Source organism: Oryctolagus cuniculus, chromosome 4 (assembly GCF_051225735.1).
Source record: "Oryctolagus cuniculus isolate XC-2025 breed Fujian yellow rabbit chromosome 4, ASM5122573v1, whole genome shotgun sequence".
In the NCBI taxonomy this organism is placed as follows: Eukaryota; Metazoa; Chordata; class Mammalia; order Lagomorpha; family Leporidae; genus Oryctolagus; species Oryctolagus cuniculus.
The window spans coordinates 139,611,071-139,628,474 of NC_142870.1; the positions used below are offsets into that span (position 1 = coordinate 139,611,071).

At 41.2% G+C, this 17,404-nt stretch overlaps 1 protein-coding gene across 12 annotated transcripts in view; it reads left to right on the top strand.

Moving 5' to 3' along the window:
* Positions 1-12,294, top strand: part of XRN1 (5'-3' exoribonuclease 1) — a 122,002-nt gene extending 109,708 nt beyond the window's left edge. For 6 of the 12 annotated variants that reach the window (XM_008266280.5, XM_008266277.5, XM_008266278.5 and 3 more), the window contains 6 exons: positions 1,791-1,972; positions 3,339-3,452; positions 3,542-3,641; positions 6,470-6,508; positions 6,845-7,002; positions 7,425-12,294. In XM_008266280.5, coding sequence (XP_008264502.3) covers positions 1,791-1,972; positions 3,339-3,452; positions 3,542-3,641; positions 6,470-6,508; positions 6,845-7,002; positions 7,425-7,727 — 896 coding nt within the window. In that variant the 3' untranslated portion in view covers positions 7,728-12,294. The remainder of the gene's footprint in view (positions 1-1,790; positions 1,973-3,338; positions 3,453-3,541; positions 3,642-6,469; positions 6,509-6,844; positions 7,003-7,424) is intronic. The other 6 variants (XR_016232749.1, XM_002716565.6, XM_070072690.2 and 3 more) reach the window with 1 other exon arrangement.
* Positions 12,295-17,404: the final 5,110 nt, after the last annotated feature.

The following is a 17,404-nucleotide window of genomic DNA, read 5'->3' on the forward strand; positions in this document are numbered from 1 at the left end:
CCTAAATATCATCTTTTTGTTACTTAAATTTCATTATTATAGGCACTCATTCTGTAGGTAACCAAACTTAGGAAGCTTTTCACATTCTAGCTTTTTTTCTCAGTAATTTAAAAATGTTTATATAACTTAAAGATGTTATTTAACTTTTCTAAAATTCTTTTTTCCCTATGTACAAAATGAGAATAATCTATTACTGCTGTATAGAGCAGTTAGGCCTGTTATCTGACACATTGTAGATATCTGGCAGTTAAGATGCCTGCATCCTATATTAGAGTGGGTTCGATTCTATGTTTCAGCTCCTGACTAGAACTTTCCACCAATGTAGAAAGTGGGATGCAACAATGATAGCTCAAGTAGTTGGTTTTCTGCCACTGCCATCCACATGGGACTTGGATTGCATTTTCTACTCCTGGCTTTGGCAGCTGCAAGCTTTTGGAGAGTGAACCAGCAAATGGGGTCATTCTCATTCACTCACCTGCCTGCCATGCACCCCTGCCTCCACCTCTTCCCCGCCTCAATTAAATAAAATCTACTGAAAAAAAATCCCCAAACTACTAGGAAATGAGTTGATCATTATCATAGTGACAGACATGCTTCTGAAATAGAGCAAAATAAAATTTTAAAACAAAATTGGGGGACCAGTGCTGTGGCATAGCAGGTAAAGCCACCATCTGCAGTGCCAGCATCCCACATGGGTTCCAGTTTGAGATCCAGCTACACCACTTCCAATCCAGCTCTCTGCTATGGCCTGGGAAGTGGTGGAAGATGGCCCAAGTCCTTGGGCCCCTGTACCCACATGGGAGACCTGGAATCTCCCACAAGGTGCCAGGGCCCAAGCACTTTGGATCATCTTTCACTGCCCTCCCAGGCACATCAGTAGGAAACTGAATTGAAATCAGTTGGTTTTCACTTAATCCTTAAGTTTTGAGACTGCCTTGCCTTCAGTCTTTTTTTTTTTTTTTTAATGACTTATTAATTGCAAGGCACAGTTACAGACAGAGAGGGAGAAACAGAGAGAGAGGTCTTCCATCCCCTGTTGTACTCCCCAAATGGCTGCAACAGCCAGGGCTGGACCTGGCCAAAGCCAGGAGCCTGGAACTCCATCCAGTTGTCCAACATGGGTGGCAGGAGACCAGGCACTTGGGCAATTGTCTGCTGCTTCCTAGATGCATTAGCAGGGAGCTGGAAGAAACAGCTGAATGGAAAGTGGAGCAGCCAGGACTCAAAGCAGATACCATATAGGATGCCAGTGTCACAGGCAGTTGCTTAACCTGTGCCACAACACTGACCCCTGTTTATGTCTTAATAATTTTTCATTGATTAATTATAATCATCTAAAAATTTATTGAAGCCACAATAATTTTAGGCAGTGCTGAATAGATTTCATATTTTCTTTATAGGAGATTTCATTTTTATACCCCTCAGGAATTTTGTGTTTGTTCTTTCATAAAACCCTGCAATAATTATATAATTTGAGATATCACTTTATTTATTTTTATGTTTCTTTGAGAGAGAGGGAGAGAAAGCTCCCATCCTCTAGTTAACTCCTCAGATGCCAGAACTGGCAGCTGTGCCTAGAGCTTGTGTACACTTTCTAGATCTCCCACATGGATGAGAGGAACACAGTTACTGGAGCCATGACTGCTGCCTCCCAGGGCTCTACATTAGTAGGAAGCTAAGTCAGGAGCCAGAGACAAGAAAGCCTGGGTACTGTGATATGGGACACAGGCATCTTAATCACTAGTCTTAATACCCATCCCAAGACACTGTCCTTTTTGTCTTTTTCCTAGCATCTTATATGAATAAGCCTCACAGTGTTAATGAGTACCATAATGTTCAGTCTATGGACAATGTGTGTTGGCCTGCTCCCAGCCAGATTCCTCCTTTGTCTACACCGGTAACTGAACTTTGTCGAATTTGTTCACTTGTTGGAATGCCACAACCAGATTTCTCCTTTCTTCGAACACCACAGGTATAGTACAGCTGTTCCATATGTGTAACTGCTTTAACACTGAGCTTAAATAAGTTGACTAAAAATATTTGGCTAGAAAAATATAATGTGGCTGGTTTTTACTTTTTTTTTTTTTTTGCTTTACAAAAAGCATGGATTTATGCTTCTGTCTTTGGTTATTCCATTTACCCATAACCAGAGCCCTCAGAGAAGCTGATGGCCGGACCCTGGCCGGCAAGTATCTTGGTGCAGTTCTTCGGAATGATAAATCTAGGGATCTTGGTCTACAACAGCAGTTGTCAAACATTCTGATCTCAGAAACTCCTCCACTTTTTTAGAGAAGCCCATATTTACAATATTAGAAATTAAAAGTAGAAAAAAAGTTTAAGTGTTGATTAATTCATTGTTTACTAAGAATAACTACAAAACATTTGGTGAGAGGAGTGGTAATGCTGTACATTTTAAAAACCTGTTCCGTATCTAGCTTAATAGAAGGGGCTAGATTCTCTTACGTGCTTTGTACTTTCAATCACTTGTGATATGCCGCTTTGGTGAAAGCATGTAGCCACACAGAGATAGCTAGTTGGAAAAAGAACAAAATTTTAATAGCCTTTCTAGGTAATTGTGGCTATTATTTGATACTACTTTATCATTTAAATGTGATGTTTCCTTAAGGATTAGTTACAGTGTAGAATCTGAAATTTCATCAGTGAGCTTTTGTCCTCTATATCAACTAGTGGTGAGAAAATGAGAAAAGGCAGTGAAAAGGCAGACAGCATCTTAATATCATTATTATGAAATAGTTTTAATCTCAGTGAACTCCTAGAAGGGTCTCAGGAACTCCCAGCACATGTTGAGACCTACTGGCTGCAAGAATGTTGTCTTACCCTTATTACATCTAAGTTCTTAACACATTCTTGCCTAAAACAGAAAGCAGTTTCTTCTAAGATCAAGAACAACACAACATGCCCACATTTGCAACTTCTGTTCAACATACTACTAGAAGTTTTAGCCAAGAAAAAAAAAAATGAAAAACATCCAAATTAGAGAGAAATTAAATTAGCTGTGTTTACAAATGTTATGATCTTACATGTTGTACAAAAACCCTAAAGATTGTACCAAAACAAACAACAAAAAAACTATTCGAACCAATAAATAAATTCAGCAAAGTTGCAACATACAAAATCAGACAAAAATCACTTGTACTTCTAAACACAAATAGTAAACAATTTGAAAAGGAAATTAAGAAAACAGTTCCATTTATGAAAGCACCAAAAAGAATAAAGTAAAATGGGCCAGGGTCCCAAATCAAAGACTGTACTTTAGGGGACGAGATCAGCTCTTCATAGACAGGTTATTTCATAAGCACCCATATTCTCTTTTTCAGACCATGACAGTTTGCCAGGTAAAGTTATCTAATGGCCTACTGGTACATGGGCCACAGTGCCACTCTGAAAATGAAGCCAAGGAAAAAGCTGCACTTTTTGCTTTACAACAGTTGGTAAGAACTATCCATGACTTCTCTATTAAATTTTAGTGTCTATGAAAAGTTTTTGTTACATTGTCTTACAGTTTTTTAATACTTCACAGGGCTCCTTAGTGAACTTCCCTTTGTCTCCACCAATATTTCCAAATTATCCTTCTGCTGTAACACCTGGAACCATTCCTCCAGTCTTTCCCCAACCTACTGGTAAGATTTCTTTTCCTTTCTTTTCTTTTCTTTTTTAAGATTTCAGTCATTTATTTGAGAGGCAGAGTTATAGACATAGAAAGGGAGAGACAGAGAGGAAGGTCTTCCCTCTGCTGGTTCACTTTCCAAATAGATGCAATGGCCAGAGCTGGGCCAATCTCGAGCCAGGAGCTTCTTTCGGGTCTCTCATGTGGATGCAGAGGCCCAAATACTTAGCCCATCTTCTACTGCTTTCCCAGGCCGTAGCAGAGAGCTGGATCAGAAGAGGAGCAACTGGGACACGAATCAGTATGCATATGGGATGCCAGCACTGCCGGCAGAGGCTTAGCCTACTGTGTCACAACATTGACCATAATAATTTTGTTTTTCTAAATATTTGTCATTGAATTGTCATTTTTACCAAGTTCTTTTGAGAAGTATAATTTTTAAGAAATCAAAACCTTTGTTCAAGTGTCCAGAAATGCTAGAAACTGAGAAGTGAGCCTGCAGCCAAAGCCGCCTCCAGCCTGCACAGAAGGCTGTTCTTCATAGTGAGCAGACCCTTGCTTCGCAGCAGCTGCTAGCTGATAAACAGAAGTTTAAGTAAGACATCAAAAACACATGTGAAAAACATCATGTAACTTTCTGGGTCTCTTTTTTTATTTGTAGTAGACTAGATTAAGGATTTCTTTGAAACTAGCATTTTATAATTTTATTAATAATTTTATTAATCTTAACTTCATTTGATTTTGATATTTCTTATATCATCCAGCCTTTTTCCAATAGCATTTGGCTTCTTTATGTTTTCATTATTATCACTTAAGTCCAGTAATTTATTTATTTATTTTAAGCTTAGAAAATTACTTTTCTGTGGCTGTTGTATGCTAGCTGTTATTTCAGGAATTCTGCATCTCTAATCCTTACTATAAACATTAGATTAATAATGCTAAGAAGAGAAGGTAAATTTAGAACATGCTTCCATCTCCAATAATAAAGGATTTTAAAAGTATATACTCACCAGGAGATGTGGGAAGAAATATCAGCAGATTAGAGATTTGAAAAGAGTTTATGATGAGAAAAACAAGTGGAGAAGTAACCAATGTAGCAGAGAAAGGAGTTGGTGAAATAGATTGTCCCTCACAATTCCCAAGGATTCAGAAATTGGAGCTACCACACTTTAACAGTGCTTGTTGAAAAGAGAGATTGGCTGAAAGTTATGTGGAGTAACAGGACAACCCCCTCCCATCTGTCCCCAGTGCGGCCAGGCAGTTGACTCTTCAAGCAAAAACCTTAACTGTGTTCTCCTTGAAGGGGACCTCTGGATGCAGGAACACTAGGCACAGGGTAGAGAAAGAAGTGTGAGACTAAATACAATGGTTAAGATAAATTTCCCCTTTTCCCAGCTCGTAGCCACACATATCCTACCCTACAGATAAAAAGTTGGATGATGATTCTTTTGAGAAATTCATTGACCTCCAAAGGAAAGATCTACTTACTTTTAGAGGGCATCCACCAAATGCTGGCTGTCTACCTGCTCATCCTAGAGTGAAGCCCTCAAGTCATTTAATCCTGCTCCCTCCCATATAGACTCTGCTTCTAACCACAGTTTTAGTATTGCTTCCTTTTTTCTTTTATAAAGATTTATTTATTTATTTGAAAGAGAATAAGAGAAAGAGAGAATATGAATCTTTGGTCCACTGATTCACTCCAATAATTGTTGAAACTCCAGGAGCCTAGGATTCCATCCAGGTCTCCCTCGTGGATGCTAACACACACACACTGAGAGGCAGCAGGTAGTGGTTTCAGTAACCTGGGTTCCTGCCACACATATGGAAGACCTAGATGGAGTTCCTGGCTTTGGACTGGCCTAACATGACTGTGGCAGGCATTTGGGGAATGAACTAGCAAACAGAAGCTTTCTATCTCACAATCTTTCAAACAATAAACAAATCAACTTAAAAAAGTGTCTTATGAGAATAAGGAACCCTAAAGGAAATAATTGTTAACTCCCTTTTTATTACCAATATTTTACAGCTTGATAATTTTACCTTTTTCATATTTACCTTTTCATGTTGTCTAATTTATTCATACCTGTACCAGGAATTTTAAGGTTATAATTGAAATGTTTTTGGTCTTTAGTAGGTATTCTCCAAATGTTCCAGTTATGAATACATAGCAGCCAAAAGATGTGAACAGTATTTGGCGTCTTTTCAGTAGTTCTTAACATTATGACTCCCGTCAAACTTGCTTGTTGGCAGTATCAAGACCTAATTTTCTAAATCTTATTAGTGTTTTCCAAATTAAAGGTTTTCTTCATCCTGGGAATTGTTATGTATAATTAATAATACTAAAATATATTATGATTCTTTTTCACTGATGCAAAAATTCCTCAAGTGGCTGAATTTTAACTAAGCTACACTGTTTTAGGCTGCTTTTTTCTCTCTCTGTAAAGGTTTGAACCTAGTGCATATCTTCTTTAGTGACAATGAGCTGCTGCCTTGATTATCACCATTTTTAATGCAGTTGTTCACAAATGCTGCATTGATGTTAGCTGTCTACATAAGAATCACCTATGGAGTTTGTTAGTAAATACTTATTTCTGGGCCCTTCAGGGTCTGGTTTACAAAGTTTGAGGCCCTGCCCAGAAGTCTATATTTAGCAGGTTCCCTAGGTAATTCAGATACACACAGCAGGTTTGGGAATCATTGGTTTGATGCATTTTTAATAAAAAAAAATGTAAATGAAAAAATCCTTGAATTACAAATACTAGAATAGGGAAAAGAAAGATTTTGCATGTCATATGAAAATGATCAGATTTCAGGACTTGAGCTTTTTTGGTTTTCTTATAGGCTGGGATCACTATGGAAGCAACTTAGCATTGGGGGCAGGTGAGATTCTTAAGACTTCTTTGTGCCCAGGATTTTCTCTCCCAGATAACAGTATCATGACCCTGTTATTTTTTAATATAATTTCAAATATTCCTAAAGTTTATGTCAGCGTACGATACCCTTAGTCTTTGCATGCCAGCATAATGATAAATTCCTTTCTGTAGAAAGTCCAAAGAAGGGCTGCTAGGGTTGAATGTTCTAAGCAGAAGTTATAGGTTAAATTGGACATTTTGCCAAAGGGAAAAAAAAAAAAAGGCTAACAGAAGAAGGTCTTAAATGTTAGGGCTTCGATAATTCTGTTTTACTAAGAGAAAGATTTTCTGTGGTTTTTAACAGCTAATATAATGCCTCCATCTCATCTCTTCGGCTCAATGCCGTGGGGACCACCAGTGCCAGTTCCTGGGAAGCCCTTCCATCATCCTCCATATTCTGGGACCATGCCCATGGCTGGAGTGATGCCAGGTGGTGTGCATAATCAGTTCATACCTCTGCAGGTGAGACCTGGAAAAATAATTATTATCTTCTTAAGGGAATTATTGTTTCAGATGCTCAAAGACTATATATTTATTCAGTTTTATTTTTTCAGTGCCAGCTCAAAATCCAGTACTGGTCTGAGTACTCTGTCCTTGCTAAGTTTGTGTTCTTCTAAATAATAACTGTTGTAGCAAGTAATACTGTACTGTTCTACCACAAAGTGATAGAAAAACATAATTTTTTAATATTTTACAGAGAATCTTTAAATTTTTGTAACCAAATTCTTTTAGTATTTTATTACTAAATTCTGGAGGTTAAAGTGGAAGTCACAAATCAACAGTTACAACTGTTAGCAGCATCATTTATGGTATCATTTGACACTAGGATTTATTTGTGGTTTTTTTGCTTATATTATTAATTAATGATATTTTTATTCCTAAAGGTTACCAAAAAAAGGGTTGCAAACAAAAAGATCATTGAGAATAAGGAGGCCCAGAGTTCTTCTCAAACCACTCCAGCTAAGACTAACCAGCCAGGATCTCCTGATGGCCCCAAAGGGAGTCTGCAGGACCGCCCATCGGCTTCCCTAAAGCCCTCTGAGACTGCGCCGCCTTCGTCTTCTATTCAAGTTGAAGCTGCCTCTCAGGGCCATGGTGCGTCTCACCGTAAGTCAGCACCAAGTTCTTCAAGAAGAAAATCAAGAAAACTGGCTGTCAATTTTGGCATTTCTAAACCTTCTGAATAAATTTGGTACTTGGAATTCAATTAATTTGTTTACTTTGCATCACCTTTTTTACAGGTCCATATCCATGTCTCATAAAAAATGAGCATACTACTATTTTAAAATAATAGGTTTAAAGTGAGAAGTTTTCCTTTTTAAGATGCCAGGCACTTTTCATGCTATTTAAAGGTTAAATATCAGATTGTGCACTTTAAATACGTGCAGTTTGTTGTGCATCAGTTATGCCTCAATAAAGCTGTAAAAAAAAAAAAAAAAAAACTAAATTAAACCTTGTGCTAAAATAGTATGAGTGGGCTAAGCATTAAAATGTACCACTCTAACCACTGGCCTCCTCGTTAGAAATATCCCCAACTATGAATTAGACACCCTTTTAGCAATAATAGTAAAACTTTGTTTTACATTATCATTGGGGTATAATTAATTGGAGCATGAAAATTGAGCCTCAAGTATGATTTACTAAACGTAAGGATTCTTTTTCTCTTTTTAATGATGTAACAAAATGAATCAAGAGAACGGCTCTTCTGTATGTGTATTTTAACTTCTATTCTCTGTCCCTGAGGGGCCTGTGAAATGATCACACTTGTTGTGGTGCTGCCAGTTTTGCTTTATTCTCAATTTTGTACCAAAGCAACTTTAGATTACTGATCAGAAGAATATTTCATTTAATTGTTAAGAAACATAAATAGCAATCTAGATTTGAGTTAGTACTTTAAAAGTTTTCTAGATTATTCAAGAACCAGCATTAGTAATTTCTAATAAAATTGTTTCAAAATCTACAGGGTACAGTTACTACAGATTTATCTTCTATAGAATAAAGAACAAAATATGAATCACGTTGTTACTATTTTGTGTAGCTTTTGATCTGCTTACTTAACATACGTGAGAGCTCCAGTGTTGGTCCATGTGTAATACTTTTTGGGAGTGATGGAATTCAATTTTTTTTTAAGTCTAAGGTGTGCTGTGATACAGGCACAATCCGTTTGTGATGTACATTATTTACTGCCTGTCTCATTGGAGTTCTGTAATTTTAGCTTTATGCGAACTGTTCATTGATGCTGGTGTTTCGTCTTTGCATGTCATGTGGAGGTGTGTTGGTCATATTATAACTGTTGAAATTATTTTAGAAAATGTCTCAGTGGTACCAGGGCCTGGGTTTTTATAGATATATATATGTATATGTGTGTATAATATATATATTTATCCTTTAGTTTTTGTGATATGCTTATATTTTTAAAGAAGTAAGTTATACTTTTTTAAAGAACCACAATCTTTATATGGAGCTGCTTATGATTATATCTGATTTCATTTAGCACATTGAAAGCTTTGCCATGAGTCTCAGTCTGCTTGTTTTTTTAAATGCTGGTATTCCTTTCTCTAATTGCTGGTTCCAGAGTTTCTCTAGCTATGAGGAGCATATTTGTATTTTAGTAGTGCCTTTTGTATAAGTGATAAATGGTATTTATTCATCATTTATTGTAGTCATGTGGGTTTCTATGACTTTGTTTTCTAATAATTTCCTAGGTTCAGATGTTCATCAGTTCCCACATTTCCTTGTTTGTTTATCTACAGTGGGATCTTAGTAATGAGCTCAAGTAATTCTCAGTGTTTATCTTTATTGCCTCACAAATTCTCTGTTTTAAGGGGAAGGGATTACAAGGAAAAGTTAAATTGTGACAGTAATGTTCTGTTAGCCTCTTACTACTTTAAAGTGTGGGATATTTTTCTCCTGACTTAACTGTGTGAACTCTAGCATTCAAGGACTGCCTCATTCATCACGCCAGTGAGAGAGTTCTATAAACCGTGTTCTGCCCACATCTGTTACAGAACACAGAGGAAGGATCATGGGCCATCTTTGGAAAGCTCAAGAGTAGGTTGACTAAACATCATGCCACTGAGCCCATAAAGACACTTGTCCAATGTTTGAGTACAACCAGCTGATAATTCTATATGGATAGGCAGTAAAAGTGTTTTCTTTTCCTTTCTTCCCTTTTTCTTTTTAGAAAAAGCATGTTGTTCTAGCAGTCAAGATTGAAAAGGAGAGAACTCCATAATGACTACATAGTGGTCAGTCATTCCCTGTTCTTTTATCCTCATAGCCCTGTTCCAAGTGTGGGCCCCAGATCACGGCGCATGCACCCCCTATGAAGGACATGGAGGAAAGGGCATGGTTCCCTCAGGATGACCTGGAGACTGGATCCACTGGTAGTCATGCCTGGGGGAGTCCACTACACCTCTGAGAAACAGCTGGACTTTGGAAAACTTACAGTTTTTCTCTTTGGGCGAGGCAGACTAAAACCATCCCCCAGAGTTTAAAAATATGCTCATTCAGCTGTTTACTTAGGAGAACTTTCTGTGTAAATGATGGCCTGTAGGGTACAGAAGGAAAGATTCCCCAGATTACTCCGTGCTTCCACGTAACCGGAGTACTAAAATCTACTGAAGCCTTCTTCACGCTGAAACATTATTTCTAAATGTTCTTGTTCAATACTTTTCTTTTTTTTTTTTTTTTTTGGACCAAATTAAGTGGATTTTGAAGAGTGACCCTTCCGGTCTCTTTCCTTTTCACAACTTCCTCCATTACCTGGTCCTAACCTCAGTTTTACAATATGATAAATATAATGTGTTAATTGTTTTAGATATCATACAGACTGAAGTCTTAAACATCTAAGACTCAATTGCATGAAATTAAATTGACTTCAGTTGAACCTGGATTTCAATTTAAGATTTTATCTTTCAAAGGGGTACATAGCAAAGATCAGAATTTGTTTTTCCTAATAATGGGAGGGATGAGGAACTGTTAATGCAAGGTTTTCATAATTTCTTTATTTTTCTTTGATCTGATATTTGCTTTGGCTTTAGACTCCTTCCAAATTAATCTAGGTTCTTGTTTTTAAGAGGAGGAGGCAAAGACAGGGAGGCAGTTGGAAGAAGGAAATCGGTTAAATTTGTATCACTCGCCATTTCCATACCGGCTATGTGGCTTCTTCCATTATGGGAGTGAGGTGCAGCCGCGCCCATCTCCTCCGAAGTTAGTCCTAACATGCTCCTCCCAGTTTCCAGAGCACCTTTCTTAACGCAACTCTACAGTTCCAGCTTTTCGAGGCCGCTTTATTTCTTAGTGCCATGTTGCTTCCATGCTGTGTTTTTACTGCAGAAGAGAATGAATTTATTGGAGAGAAATTGCTCGGCAAAGCATTCTCTTAGAACCACGTATCACAGAAGTCCACTTGTTGTTTTTCTAGAGATAGTGAGAGTACTCTAACTGGCAGTGTACCTGACGTCCGTTTTGTAAGCTTTGCCAGTGAAACAGTCTTTTTTGCAGGAGACTCCTTTCCTAGTCAGGCTAAAGCTTAAACTGCCAGAAATGAATGTTTTTCCACCTGACTTGATTATATTTCCATCAGACGTCCTCGTATTCTACCAGGGAGCAGTAAACAGTATTGAAATAGACAGCGTCAGATCTCCAGCAGAGGAATCAGGCAAATCATCGTGTTTCACTGTTCGCTTACAGAGTTAAGGACTCAGACATCACAGATTCTTCTTAGAGAATCGGAGGGGAAACATGCATAAAATAGCTGTAGTCAAGAATGTCAGCTTCCACAGCTGCGTGCGTGCGTGTGCGTGCGTATGTGTGCGTGTGCGTGTGCGTGTGTGTCAGCCAGTCTCAAGGCCTTGCTCAGTCAGTGCATTCAGCCATCTCAAGTGCAATTTCTGAAGGAAACTGTGGTTTCCAACAGATATATTTTTTACATAGCTTAACCTATGAAAGTTCATTTTTTTCCAGCATTACACTCATTGCTATTGATCGTTTCAATATATTTGGTATACTATTAAATTGCCCAGGCCAAATAATTTTCTGTAGCTGTTTTAGTAATTTGGAGCCAAATTCTCATTTGTTTCTCCTGAAAAAATTGGAGTGAGAATTGAGGCCACAGTTTGTTGTAAGTCCTTTGATTTCTTTCTTTTCTTTCTTTTTCCTTACAATGAAGGGTTTTTCTGTGTAGTTTTGATTTTGGTTTCTTTAAAATTTTGGGGGCAAAAAGAGGGCCTCAAGTATCATATATTTTCTTTTGCCTGCGCCCAGTTGCTTCTTTGAGTGTTTTCATCTATTTGGATGTATAGTAATAGATGGCGTGCTGTGTCACCAACGTGTTCAACATTTTGTTCATTTAAATACTATAATTAGGTGTCATTCATATATATATATATCTTAATTCATTTCTTTTCTCACATATATATTTTATAAGTAACTGGAATTTTTCATTAGATCTTATACAGAGCAGTATTTTATTAAAAATTCAAAAGGGAAGACTTTTATGTGCTCATTTTATAGATTTTGGTTTTTAAATATCTTTACATTGTTTGTCTGCCAATTAAAGTGTTTTAATCTTGCATTGCAATGGACTCCGAATGTATTTTTGTGTTGTACATTTGTAGATTTCTAGCATGAAGTTAGCCTCAACATGCTGTGCTAAAGAATTTTAAAATATGAGTCACTGAAAGTTTAAAACATCTATACATGTTAAGTGCTGTATGGATTTTAATTAAAGACTTGAGAATGATTTCATAAGCTGTGAGTTACGTGGTTTCATTAATGTTGAAGGTAGAAGCATTGCGGTTCTCACTTAAACCTCGTATCCTTTCCAGATCCATATCTTGATGCTACATCATGTACAGCCGAGACAGCGTGGCTGGCGGGAATCCCTAAGTTGTAGGTTCAGATAACTGATTCAGATCCTAGCTCTACCTCTGTGTATAAGTGAGTCATTTTCATGTTAGCATTGGCGAGTTGCACAAGGTCCAAGCCTCAACTGCTGCTCCTGAAGGCGGAAACAGCACCCCGTGTTTTGCTGATACATGTAAAACACCACGTGCTCAGTAGCCGCTTTAGCTTGGATCCCAAGGTGCTTCAGATTCTGGATTTTCAGATTAGGAGTGCTCAACCTATAGTACTAAGTAAGGATCTGTCACACGTATACTCAGACTCACCCGGGATCCTCTGGATGGTGCCAAATAAGTCTTTGCCTTTCCCACCCGGTCCCCCTCCAATACCAAATTCAGAGTTCCTGTGCCTCACTCAGGAATCTTAGAGACTTCCCTTTCTCCTCTTTGTCCCTCCTTTTCCCTCTCCCCTGTAGAGGAAGATTATCACAGAGCCACACAGGAAGGGCTTTCATTCCTATTTTTTTTTTTTTTAAGATTTATTTATTTCTTTGAAAGTCAGTTACACAGAGAAGGAGAGGCAGAGAGAGAAGTCTTCCATCTGCTGGTTCACTCCCCAATTGGCTGCAATGGCCAGAGCTGTGCTGATCCGAAGCCAGAAGCCAGGAGCCAGGAGCTTCTTCCGGGTCTCCCACACGGGTGCAGGGGCCCAAGCACTTGGGCCATCTTCTACTGCTTTCCCAGGCCACAGCAGAGAGCTGGATCAGAAGTGGAGCAGCTGGGACCTGAACCAGTGCCCATATGGGATGCTGGTGCCACAGGCCGCTACGCCACAGTGCCAGCCCCTCTTAAAAAAAAAAAAGACTTATTTATTTGAAAGAGTTACACAGAGAAGCAGCGAGAGAGAGAGGTCTTCCATCTGCTAGTTCACTCCCTAATTGGCCGCAACAGCCAGAACTGTGCCCATCTGAAGCCAGGAACCAGGAGCTTCTTCTGGGTCTCCCACATGGGAACAGGGGTCCTGGGTCTCAGGCCATCTACTGCTTTCCCAGGCCACAGTAGAGAGCTGGATCAGAAGAGGAGCAGCCAGGTCTTGAACCGGTGCTCATTTGGGATGAGCTACAGCGCCAGCCCCTCATTCCTATTCTTAGGACTGCAGAATCCACAAGACTAACCCTTGTCAACCGTGACCGTGTCTCACAGTATAACTGCATTGTTTTATCAGACTCTGGTAGGATAGGAAGAAGTTGGAAAAAAAGAGGGTAAATAGGGAAGAAAGTCTCTTCCTCCTTTATCTGCTTCCAGCTCTGCCCCGTAACCTCAGACTGCCCCTTCTCGAATGCTTCACTCGAGGCCCTGAGAAGTGACCACATTCTGATACAGCCCTGGGGCAAGGGAGACACGCGGTCTCTAACAGTGGAGACTCGGCGGGCCCCACACTGGCAGCTCTGCCGAGATCCTCAGGAACCACCCGCCTCCGCCCCTGCTGTAGTCTCATTGGGCCACCCTCCCACTTTGGCAGTAATTTATTGAGAATCAAAACAAACCAAAACACAGTCCAACTGGCTTATGGAAAAGGAGTTTGTTGTAAGACGGTGGGAAAATCTTAGAAGAATCCGATCCTGGAAGTGCAGTGAGGCCACGGTGTGGGTGTCACCCTCCAGCTCCTCTGTCTCCCGTTCATGAGGCTGTGAGGTCTGGGCTAAGGCAGAGCTCTGCCCACCGACCCGGAGGAAGGGAGGGAGGGCTGACACCATCTCAGAGGATTTGCACAGGCAGCTGAGGAAATGCTGACGGGTAGGTTCTTCAGCAGCCATCACAACCTGGGCCGACAGTTAACAAGTACACAGGTTTTACAAAAAGTTTGCTAATAACCAAAACTGACCGATGAGGCTGCAGACAGCTCTCATGAAAGAGTAAGCCCAGTTAAAACTTGAGTTTGGAAATGGTTCCCTCTAGAATTTTCCAGTGCTTTTATGGAGTCACTGATTCCTACAGTTCTAAGAGTCTTTTTTTTTTTTTTTTTTTTTTTGACAGGCAGAGTGGACAGTGAGAGAGAGAGACAGAGAGAAAGGTCTTCCTTTGCCATTGGTTCACCCTCCAATGGCCGCCGCGGCCGGCGCGCTGCGACCGGCGCACCGCACTGATCCAATGGCAGGAGCCAGGAGCCAGGTGCTTTTCCTGGTCTCCCATGGGGTGCAGGGCCCAAGCACCTGGGCCATCCTCCACTGCACTCCCTGGCCACAGCAGAGAGCTGGCCTGGAAGAGGGGCAACCGGGACAGAATCCGGCACCCCGACCGGGACTAGAACCCGGTGTGCCGGCGCCGCTAGGCGGAGGATTAGCCTAGTGAGCCGCGGCGCCGGCCCAGTTCTAAGAGTCTTAACCATGTTTCACTGAGTTCCTAAATACAGGAATATTATATATATATAATATATATATAATATATATAAATATATATTATATATTATATTATATAATATATATATTAATATATATATATTTATTCGAATTCGAATATTAGAACTTGGTGGATGGAGATGCAATAAAGCAAATACAGTAAAATGTTAATGGTACAGTCGAGGTGGTAGGTCCAGGGGTGCCCCCTAGTTAGTATTTTAAACTTTGCTATCTGAAAATTTTCATAACAAAATGTTGGGAAAAGGAAGAAATCCTTTGATTGGGGGCTGGTCCTGTCAGTGGCCATGAACTAAGACTTCAGCACCAGCTGTGGCTCTGCCAAGTTTTAGAAGAGCAGGTGTACACAGGAACGGGAGCCGCGTCACCAGCCGGTGCCCACAGAAGTGCAGTGACTCACTTCTGCTTCAAGACCCCAATGCTTCCAGAGCACCCACTGCTTCCTCCAGGTGTTTCTCACGCTTTCAGTCACGCTCCAGGGAGGGATGCAGTCCTCTGCGACCCTGAACTGTCGGCCCTACTGCAAGGGCACTGCCTGTGCAGTCACAAAACGTGTCCTATGCTTCGTTTGAACACTCAGCTCCCCGCCCCCAGAGGCGCTTACGCCTCACTGCCGTAACACGCAATCTGTGCTGAGACACGTTTCTAAACCCACCTGCTCCCACTGTTACTTGTGATGACAAGATTTTCCCCTCTTATATTTTCATTTCACTATAAAATAAAAGGTACCCATTTCCCTTCGTTTGGGGAGCCACATCTTTGGACACAATTCCCCGCTATTTACTGCACCTGGACTCCAGGAAGCAGGCCCACAATATTGGGTAAGAGCAGAGCATGCTAGGTCTTGGAGATGGTCATTGAGGGAAGAATGCAAGTTTTAGAATAATGCTTAAAGTATCACTTTTAAGATTTTGGGGACAGGGCTGGTGCTGTGGTGTAGGGGGTAAAGCCACTGCCACCTACAGTGCCGGCATCTCATATGAACGCCAATTCAAGTCCCGGCTGCTCTACTTCCATTCCAGCTCTCTGCTATGGCTTGGGAAAGCAGTAGAAGATGGCCCAAGTCCTTGGGCCCCTGCACCCACATGGGAGACCTGGAAGAAGCTCCGGGCTCCTGGCTTCGGAATGGCATAGCTCTGGCCATTGTGGCCATTTGGGGAGTAAACCAGCGGATGCAAGACCTTTCTCTCTGTCTCTTCCTATCACTGTAGCTCTACCTTTCAAATAAATAAATAAAATCTTTAAAAAAAAAAAAAAGGAAAAGAAAAGGCATGCAGGTGCTTGGACAGATGCTAGAGGAGTATGCCCAAGCAGTGGCAGGAGCCATGGGGTGGGTCTTTCTAACTCCCTTGGGAGCAGACACCAGTGCTAGGTTGCAGGCAGAGGTCCAAGAATGGGACATGCAGTGCACCATAAAAGAGGAGAGAGAAAATCAGAAGGTGAGGGAAGATTCCACTGGTGCCTTGGGGACTGACAGCGCCATTCTCTGGTTCACCCTGACACCAGAGGCAGCCTGGGAATCAGGGTCGCGTGGTTGTGTCCTCTGATGAGGATGCTGCTGAGCCTCTGGTGCGATTCCACGTCCGCCCACAGTCACCCACCTAAGACTCCGCAACAGGGCGTTCTGCCAGGCAGCCCACAGTGGTGGAGCATTTAGTTTTCTGCCCGTACATTCAGGCAGAACTAGTCGATCTTGGATCTAACTTTAGGCAGAAGGCCTTTGAATCTGTTCCAGCTAGGCTGCTGCAATCACGGGCTGTAGGGGTGGACAGGATCTTGCTCTCAGGACTGGAAGTGGAAAAATTGGCATCCCCGACTGTGCACCCAGGCTTGCAGCAGTGGCTTCAGACCACCGATCCTACGGCAGGAAATCATTCCCCTCTGGACTGGATTATGGTGGAAGCCTTGTATGATGTGGCCTAGTGCCAGAGACTTGCCCAGAGCCACCAGCAGGTGGCAGACATACACTGAGCTACAGCAAATGTTGGACGAGCGGGGCATGTGAAATGCCATGTGCAATGCCAGATGCGGCGCTTTTTACTGCAGGGATGCAGGCTCTTGGGACGCAGGCTGCTCCCTCTGCCCTGTTTGGGCCCCTGTTGGTGAGGCCAGCCCTGGACGAGGGACCACCCATCAATGTGGCTAGTGCAGGTCACCACTCAAGAAAGAAAGGAAGGATTGAGGTCACTCGAACCCAGATGTGGGTCAACCTTCAGTGGGGGCAGACAGGGAAAAATTAGATGGGCAAACCAATAAGATATTGCTAGAATTCTGGCAACAATAATACCAGCACAATGGTTCCTGCCGTGGAAGGGGAACACTTGAATAAAGCACCCAAGGGACACGAGGGGTCCAAGCAGTTGATTACAGGATTTTCTGGGAGATCCTCAGCTGTCTGAGATGACTACTGACAGTTGGGTGCTTAAATTTGGTGGGGGTGGGTGGGGAGGCCAACATACCAGCTTGGTGGGAACGGGCTTCATGTGGAGTTTGCTATCCACTGGTCCCCTTCTAATAATGTCCAGAGAGTGCTGGCATTGACCGACACAGGGGCTGAATGTACTTTGTCATACAACAACCCTGAGAAGTTTCCCAGGCCCC